Source organism: Empidonax traillii, unplaced genomic scaffold (assembly GCF_003031625.1).
Source record: "Empidonax traillii isolate 1590-97213 ecotype Southwest subspecies unplaced genomic scaffold, ASM303162v1 scaffold1969:size215142, whole genome shotgun sequence".
In the NCBI taxonomy this organism is placed as follows: domain Eukaryota; kingdom Metazoa; phylum Chordata; class Aves; order Passeriformes; family Tyrannidae; genus Empidonax; species Empidonax traillii.
The window spans coordinates 100,473-109,830 of NW_020957162.1; the positions used below are offsets into that span (position 1 = coordinate 100,473).

Below are 9,358 nucleotides of genomic sequence, written 5' to 3' on the forward strand. Positions count from 1 at the left end.
TTGAGTTCTGTTTGGTTATTACAGCTGGATTGTGGCCACTAAAAATCACCACTCTCTCCGTGTGTTGGGGGTGGAGAGCTGATGTAAAGTTTTCACACAATTTGTGAAAAAAAAAAAAAAAATAAACTAGAGTGTACAGTTAATGATTAAAAAAAAAAATCTTGAATGTATTTTGAGAAGGAGGAGGGGTAAGGGAAAAAAAAAAAGTTCTTCATATAAATCTCTGCATATAACACCTATCATTTCTTTTTGTTGCACACTATAAAATAACAAAAATAAGATCTGTAACGTGCCTTCCCCCTGGCACCAGAGCTCAGTCTGGGACGAGGAAGCACGGGAAGCTGGATGGAGGGGGCTTTTCCTGACCACTGTCACACCAGTCTGTCCCTCACCGACCTTCAACTGCTCTCAGTAAATGTAACCACGTTTTCTCATGCTTTTTTTTTTTCTTTTTTTTTCTCCTTTTTTTGCAGATCATTACAGTCTGTGGTTTCTTAATTAAAACGTAAATAACCCCTCCGTCACCGTCACCTCCCGTTGGCGATTATTACCGAGGTCCCAATGTAATGGGGCAGTGCAGATTCCTTGTGGGTTTCCGGGGACGAGGCCGAGGAGGGGCTTTGGTGGTTTTTGTAAAGGAAGGCGTTCACCTCCTCGGCGTTGTATCCGTAACTCTCCCCCGCGTGCCCCGGCGCCGCGCACGGCGAGGCCGGGAACGCCCCGTGCTTGGCCAGGACGTGGTGGTAGTTCAGGAGCACGAAGGGCACTTGTCCCGAGGGCCTCACATCCGTCCCGCGCTCGCCCTCGGCCTCGTGGTCGAGCTTCACCGCCATCCTCCCCTCGCCGCCCGGCTCCTCCAGGTGCGCGGGGTGGTGGTGGCCGCCGAGGTGCCCCCCGTACTTGGGCTCTTTCCCACAAATCCGCCTCGTCTGCTCGTACACCGAGGGCACGGGCAGGAGGTGGCCCAGCTGTCCCAGAGCTTTGGGCTGGAAACACTCCGCTTTCGGCAGCAGCGAGCCGGCGATGGAGTTGGAGAAGGAGCCGTCGTTGATGCTCATTTTTTCCTGGAGGTCTCTGCTGAAAGCCAGCTTGCTTTCCTCCTTGATGAGGTGGGGAGGGGGCTGGATCCTGGGCTCCATTTTGTTGGGTTTCATGATGGTGGAGTCGTAAATCTCCTCTTTGTACCTGCCGCCGGCCACGGGCGCGGTGCAGCTCGGGAAGTTGTCGGCTAGAGCGTCTTGGCCGTATCTCCTGTTGGATATGGGGACTTGCAGGGGAGAGAAAACACATTAATTACTGACCACAACTCCTGCAAGAGTCGGACTTAACACTTTTCTATGCCTGAACTTTAATAGTAGCCATTTGGTTTGGGCCAAATCCAGGTACCAGTGAAGACATTAAAGGCGTTCCCACTTGCCTCGATGGCTTTGGAGAAATCTCTTTAAAACGGCGCTGAAAAGTTAAAAAAAAAACAACACCCCGCCCATCTCTTCAGAAGAGTTGAACCATCCTGAAAAGCTTTTCCACGTGAAATGCCCATTTGTTTATTTGACCGAATAATTGCAAGTCACTGACATTGTGAATATAGTTAAATCAGGGAAATTAAACCTGAGAAATACTTGGAATTGTGACCTATCAAAAATGTTGACCTTCAGGAAGCTCTTTGCAGGGATTTATCAAAGCATTTACCAAAGGCTGGGTGACATTATTACATATCAGTGATTCCATGGTTAGGGTAATAAATCTATATAACATTATAAATTAAGGTTACAACGTTATCAGGTAAACTGCTCCTCCAAGGCACGTTGGGAAGTTTTGTGTTAAAGGAAAAACAAGGCCCTGAGCAAATTTCCCAAGTTAAACCTGAACTCTTATTTTGTGTTACCTTCACTGGAAGCCCTGGACACTTCAGTGCCTTTTGTGAAAGGGATTTGCTGTTTTGATAACAATTTTATTCAACATCCTAAAAAGCTTTTGGGGTTCCCCTGAAGTGGTTGGTGATGTAACTGTAGCCACTAATAATTAAATATTCCCTGTGCTGCAGTAGACTGGCAAAGCCTTCATGTATAACAGAGGAAGCAGAAATAGCTCAATTGTCCCTTTTTTTTTTTTTTTTATATGCAGAGCTCCATTAATTTCAGAGGGAGTTGCACCACATAATTAACACCAGAATTTAAACAGCAATCTGGTTCCAATTTCTTGTTCATCAACACACCACCCTCCTAGAAACAATAACCTTTCAAGTTATTCTTTTTCATTTCCATGGATATATTTTTTACCAAGAAGTACAGGCTGAACTAAACCGAAATTCTCAGCAGCTGTTGAAAAACGACCCTTTTAGATCACAAATCAAACCAGGACTCAGCCACGTGTTTGAGTATGACTTGGAAATTTTACCTGTGCAGTGACACTAATTTTAACTCCACGTTTGATATTTTTACTGTGAAATAAGTGTAGATGCTGAGAACTGCTGACATGTAATTAATGTGGTGTAACTAATCTGATATTCTGGTTTTGACCTCCATGGGAGCGATGGGTTTGTCTTCTTTACTGCCACTGGGAGCATTCTCACTATGGCTCTTCTCTGATCTGTGAACAAAATGTTGTCCTTTTCCATTTTTAGAGCCCAAGGGAACTTGGAAGGAGCTGGAGCAACACAGCAACCAGTTGGGCCCTGCCTTGTTATCTTCCTTTCTGTAATCTCAGGTTCTGCTGAGCTCACGGCTGCCTTTTTTGGCTCCAGTGAGTAATTTGCATCCTTGGGAGATGTGCAGGATACAATCCATTTTGTTCCATCCCATTTCTCAAACGTGGTTTTCATCTCTTTTCTCGAGGAAGAAGGTGAAAGTCTGGTTAATTGTTTGCAGGCTTCCATCGAGGTTGTCAGCACGTTTGAGGAGTCAGAGCAGAGAGAGGAGCAAGTCAGGCCCCGATCCCTGCTCGGTGTGAGCAGGGACAGCAGCCAGGGAAGGGCTGGAGCTGTGCCAGGGCAGGCTCAGGTGGGAGCTCAGCACAAGGTTCTTCCCCCAGAGGGTGGTTGGCACTGCCCAGGCTCCCCAGGGCAGTGGGCACGGCCCCAAGGCTGCCAGAGCTCCAGGAGCGTTTGGGCAACTCTCTGAGGGACAGGGGGGAGTGCTGGGGTGTCCTGGGCAGGGCCAGGGCTGGCACTGGATGATCCTGGTGGGTCCCTGCCAGCTCAGGATATTCTGTGATTCTGTTCCATGATTCTAAGTGATATCTGCAGTGCAAGACCACAGGCCTTTCTGTCTGCTCGCAGTCAGAAGAGTTACTGGACTTAAATCTGCTTTTGTCTTCCTTTGCAGGCAAAAACCTGAGAGTTCCCCGGGGCCATCCTGGGACTCTTCCTGGAGAGGTTTTCACCCAGAAGATCCCAGAAAGCTGACCAGCTGCTTTGTATTGCTGTGGCAGGGCAGCAACCCAGGGTCACTTCCATGTGGGCAGTTGCCAAAAAACCTGCCCTGGCAGGTGCACAGGGATCCCTCATGTCCTGCACTTCTCTGGAAGTGTCCCAGAGGTGTCTGGATGTGGCCCTTGGGGACGTGGTTTAGGGGTGATTGTGGGGGTGCTGGCTGAGGGTGGCACTGGATGATTGTGAAGGTCTCTTCCAACCTTGATGATTCCGTGATTTTATAGGTAAAAACACTTTATGGTCGTTGAAGTCAGTGCATGACTTCAGGATGCTTTTCAGATCACTCTCGTGCAAGAGAAACTCAGCTGAGTCAGGTGAGGTGCATACACTGCACACCTGAGGTTCTGTATCATGGAATCATGGAATGGTTTGGGTTGGAAGGGACCTTAAAGATCAACCATTGACACCCCCTGCCATGGGCAGGGACACCTTCCACCAGCCCAGGTTGCTCCAAGCCCCGTCCAACCTGGCCTGGGACACTTCCAGGGATCCAGGGGCAGCCACAGTTTCTCTGGGCAACCTGGGCCAGGGCCTGCCCACCCTCATAGTCAAGAATTTCTTCTCAATATCTAATCCAACCTTACCCTCCCTCAGTTTAAAACCATTGCCCCTTGTTCTGTCTTCATTTGCCCATCTAAAAAGTCCCTCTCCCTCTTTTTTTATCCCTCTGTGTCCAACAAAGCAAAGATACAACAGGTCCTCATCCTGTCCTTGCCCATGAAAAATCCACTTTTTAGATTAACTCAATGTCTGTGCTGTGTCCTGGTCTAAATCCTACTTGCAAGTCATCCAAGGCACGTGTTGATGTCCTCTATTATTCCCCCTCCAAAACCAAAGATAAGACAACGTGATCTTCCAGACCTCTTTGTCTCTACACTTTGCAAAAATGCCATTTATTTCTTTCAGGAGGAAGATCAACCAGAGCTTTTTTTTTTTTTTTTTTTTTTTCATGGTTTTTCTCTGGGTTCTTCATAATTCCCTGAGTTTGGATATGATTCGTAGCACTGAGCCTCCCACAGACAGCCCAGGCTGGCCAACAGCACAAACTGCAGGAGAAGTGGGTCCTGTGGTATCCACAGTAGCAATTTATCCATTTGAGTGTACAAAGGAAACTTCCCCTCACTGAGAATATGGTTGCCTTCACTGAAATGAGCTTCTTTTCTGATGACTAGGCCAGCTGGAATTAAAATAAAATAAAAAAAAAAAAAAAGAAGTGGAAGAAGCTTCAAAACCAGATTCTGAGGCAGAAACATCTGATTCGCAGGCACTTGTATCTGCTACGTGCCTTTTGGGAGCTTTGATGGCTTGGCGTGGTCGCCTCCAAATCTCTGATCCCTCCAAAAGGAGCTATTTTTCCGTGGAGAGAACAAAAAATGTCTTTGGCCCGCGGCGTTTTTTGGCAGGCGCTCCCCGTGGATGTGATGTGGAATAGCCCCTCGCATCCAACCCGGTCGCCAGATGTCATATTTGGCATCGCCTCGGGGTGGATGGGAGATGATCATGATGCTGAGCAGATCCTCCCTGCTTTGAAGCTCTCTCTGGCTGATGGGCTGTTGTTTTTTTGTTTTTTTTTGTTTTTTTTTTTTCAGGGAGCCACTGGAAAAAGCAGCAGTTGACAGCGTAAGGAAGATCAGATGCCCCGTTTTACAGCGAAAAAAAAGTGGCTCCCAAAGGTTCGGATTTCGCCACCAGCCTCAAAAGTGCAGCAGCACTGACTCAGCTCGAGGAGGAAACAAGGCTGGAACAATTAGATATAAATCCTGTCTGCAGTGGAGCCTCTGTTTTTCTTTTCCTTCTTACAACACTGTGTGTCAAGCCATGATCTCAGACCGGGCCCATCTTTGACCATATTCTTATTTTTTCCCTGCTAAACAGCACAGCTGCCAGTGCTTTTGCAGGGAATTAGTTGTACCAAGTCAGTTTTCATCAAATGCCTAATAGATATCTGCTAAAATAATTCTGCCCTCTAAAAAGAACCCACACATTCCAACTTAAGCAAGAAAACCCTAAGTTAGAAGTAGAACCAGAAAGAAGAACCACTGGTATTGCAGCTCCATTTTCCTCACCAGGAGGAAAGTGTGATGAGGCTGAAAAATGCCAGGAGTTGCTTGCAGGTTTTTCTGGGGGATTTTTTTTTTTTTTAATCCTGACATATTTAACAATATTCCTGTGGAATTCTTTTGATGGGATGTGTTTACTAGGATCTACCTGCCCACATCAATTGCTCATCTGCTGCTCTGCTCACTGGGCTTTTCTGGCAAATGTCATGGCCAGTTTTAGGGTCTGTTCTCTGAACAGGCTCTTCTTTCCACATCCATTCTCAGTGTTGGCCTGGAAGCAGAGAAGAAAAGCTGGGCTGATCCCTCCACATCTAGTGCATCTTTATTCCTGAAGACTTCCTGCAGGATTTACTTCAATCTTTTATCCTTATCCTCAAAAAATGTAGCCTTTTTTTTTTTTTTTTTTTTAAGGACAAAACCATCTCTTATTTTTGGTCTAAAATTCCTCCTTCTCCCACATGAGATCCACAACAGCAACCAAAGGAAACCAGCAAATGAGAGGAGCCTGAGCTCAGGAAAAGCATTTAACCTGCTCTTGGCTGTAAGAGGAGCTTCAGTCCCGCTCGTTTCCAACCTAAACACAGAAGAGTGAAGTGAAATGCTGCGGTCAGTGAGGTGAGGCCCATCAGCTGGGTGAGGTCAAACAGCCCCGTGGAGGACAAAGCCCTGGGCAGAAGTTATTTTGCTCCTCTGTGGGAGGCACATTCAATGTGTGGGTAGGAAGCTCAGCTCTTAACATCTGCTGATTTTCACTTCAGGATCTTGGCTATCTAATGCCACGTCCCTGAGGGAATAAATTCTTGTTTCTGGTACTCAACAAACTGTCTTGAGACTACCTTTTCTCATTTTTTTTTTTTTTTAATATTAAATTTTCACTGCCTCTCCTTCCATCCCAACCTCGCCAAGCAGGAAGAAAGGAGTGTTTCCACCTCATCTCATAACAGATGTCCACCAGTCGATCCTCATCAGTGATTTTAAACTGATCAAAATGGATGTAGGTGAGATCTAAGGGTCGGCTCTGGATTGGGAAGGAGTAAACCAGAGTGCTGCCTAAAGGAATCCTTCTGAACTCAGCAGGTTTCCAGCCCTGTGCATTCTGTAACAGAGCTGATCTGAATTCTGCACTGGCTGATGTTCTCTGACCGTTTCAGATGCATCTTAACTCCAAAAAAACCTCTTTATTGTGACTGTCTAAACTAGTATGTGGAGGGGTTTTATATGTGATTTTACTTTGCATCTTTTCGTAACAGGTTTTTGTACAAATCACACAGTTACTGAAAGTAAAGCACAGGCCAAATAAGGCTATTTTTGCTAAAATAGGCAGCAACCTGAAATCTCAGCAGGACTTGGTTTTGAGGCTCACTCATGACAACAACTATTTCATGACAGCAATTATGTTCAGAGTTGTGTGAGGGGAGTATCGGATGCTGTGACTTGAGTTAAAGATAGGCTTTGACACCATCCTGAAACGGTCCAAATTGTCAGAGTCTGGTTTGTCCTACTATTTTTGTTTCTTTAGATGATTAACATTGTTCCTTGCTTATGTTGGAGGAGAAAACATCACAGCTTGACTCAGCTCTCATTCTCCAGTTGGCCCAGCTGTGAGCCCAGGAGCGTTTATAATGAGAGATCAAGCTCTGCCAAAACCACTGCAATAAACCCTATTATTGTTGAATACAGGGAAAAAAATTAATGGGTTGGACTCGAGGATCTCCAGAGGTCCCTTCTGTGATTCTGTGATTAGAGTGTTTTGAGCTGCTTTGCATTTTGTTACTTCATAACTTTTCAAGGTTATTTTTGCAGGTTGCCACCTCAGAGAAAACGTCTTCGGTGCTTCCTCCAGAGCATTTGAGCTGACCATCTGTGCAGGGAGAGCACCGAAGACATTTTCAAATTCAGAACTGCTATTTAATTATTATTAAATAAAGCAGAATTATTGCCCTATGGTAACTGTAAGGTGAAAACATTCCGAAGGGCTTCGTGCTCAGAAAGGACAACCTTCAATTTTTATGGAAATAGATCGCGTTTATTTGAATTCCTGTGTGGGAGCTGAAGTACATTTTGGTTCAATCTGACCTCAGCAGCGACTTACCTGAGCAATTCCCCTAAATAACTCTGGGAGTGCAAAGCCTGAGGGTGAACCGTGCCAGTGCTGAAGGAGGTGGCATCTCTGTGCTGTTCTAAAAGTGATCCTGGTGAATCCATCTCACCAGGTGAGTGTTGAGAATATTCCCAAGCAAGTGCTGACGGTAATGGGAAGAAGGATCAACGTGTGAACACCGTAAACACAGTGCTTGTCACCTTTCACTGTCTCTGATTTTCTGTGTTCCCCAAACACCTCGCAACCCCTGCTTTCATAACACAAGTCGTTCCCCCAGACACCCCCCCAGCCCTCTCTCTTTCCTCGAAGCGACACCCACCTTCGTAACTCTGTGCAAGGTTGTGCCTGATGATGTTCACTGGCTGCTCAGGAAGGTTTTTGGAGGGTGACTGGCTGCTGGGTACCAGGGGGTTGGTGTAGTGCCACTGGCACTCTCCGTTCGCCTGCAGCGTGCCCAGGAAGAACCGCGCCACTTCGCAGGGTGCTCCCGGAGCCTGCCCGAACTTGGCAGGCAGCATTTGCTTTTTGCCACTGAAGACGTGGGAATCCACGGGGAAGTGTCCATAATGGTAGGAGAAAGGCAGGCTGTACGGTGGGGCGTATAAAAGTTCACTGTTTTCTGAATGGAAGTTTTGTTCCTGAATGGCGGCGGCGTTCACGGCGGGGCTGGATCGCCAGTTTCCCACCTGGCTGCATTCCAGTTTGTCTGTTTGGAATGAGCTGTATTGCTGGGGGAAAGAGGGAAAAAAAAAAAAAAAAAAAAAAGGAAAAAAAAAGGGGGGGAAGGGGGAGGAAGAGAGTTAAATGAGTAACTTTTATATGGAACTGTAGAATGTGCCGTAAAGGCAGCCAGGGCTGGGCCTCCTTCGCCTGCGATCTCAGGGGCTGCAGGGACTGACTTAGCAGGGCGGGTGAAGTTCCTCGTCCTCGTGGGTAACTTTGCCTCCACTGAACGTGGGAACAAAAAAAACTGCTTTGTCCTCCTAATTTAAAGTGTTTACTTGATAATTTTGGCAGCTTGATTTCTCAGAGTACCAGAATTGTTTAGGTTGGAAAAGAGCTCCAAGGTCATCGAGTCCACTCCGTGCCCCATCCCCACCTTGTCCCCCAGCCCAGAGCACTGAGTGCCACGGCCAGGCCTGCCTTGGACACCTCCAGGGCTGGGCACTCCAAACCTCCCTGGGCAGCCCCTGCCAAGGCCTGACCACCCTTGCCAGCAACAAATTCCTCCTCATGGCCAACCTGAGCCTCCCCTGGCACAGCTGGAGGCCGTTCCCTCTCCTCCTGTCCCTGTTCCCTGGGAGCAGAGCCCGACCCCCCCCGGCTCCCCCCTCCTGGCAGGGACTTGCAGAGCCAGAAAGTCCCCCCTGAGCCTCCTTTTTTCTCTTCCCACTGTCTCCCTCACCCTCCTGTTCAGCCTCCTAATGCTTTTCAGGATCTCAGTGCTGGGAATGAAGTAATTACTGTGTGACATCAAGGAATCCACAGACATATTCTACACCAGCACAAATTTCTCAGCACTGCTATACTTAGTACAGATTTTTGTCCTTTTTCTGCAGGAAAAGACACTGTTTTTTTAGCACTTTACATACATCATATTTAAAAGCTTTTACGTCACTTGCCAGAGTTGGTTTGTACTACCTGTGCTGTCCACCCCAAGAACAAAAGGATGTGATTCTAATCTGGTTTATGAGGGATTTCCTGAGGCAGAACCATGTCAGTGGTACGGTAAATTCAGTCCTGGATGACCTTTCTCCTGCTCCAAGC

General features: G+C 47.0%; 1 protein-coding gene across 1 annotated transcript in view; it reads right to left on the reverse strand.

Moving 5' to 3' along the window:
- The window catches only part of LOC114071343 (single-minded homolog 2-like), a 56,187-nt gene continuing 46,829 nt past the window's right edge, over positions 1-9,358 (reverse strand). The window contains exons 8-9 of the mRNA XM_027909159.1: positions 7,911-8,319; positions 1-1,267 (exon numbers count right to left, since the gene is read on the reverse strand). Coding sequence (XP_027764960.1) covers positions 528-1,267; positions 7,911-8,319 — 1,149 coding nt within the window. The 3' untranslated portion in view covers positions 1-527. The remainder of the gene's footprint in view (positions 1,268-7,910; positions 8,320-9,358) is intronic.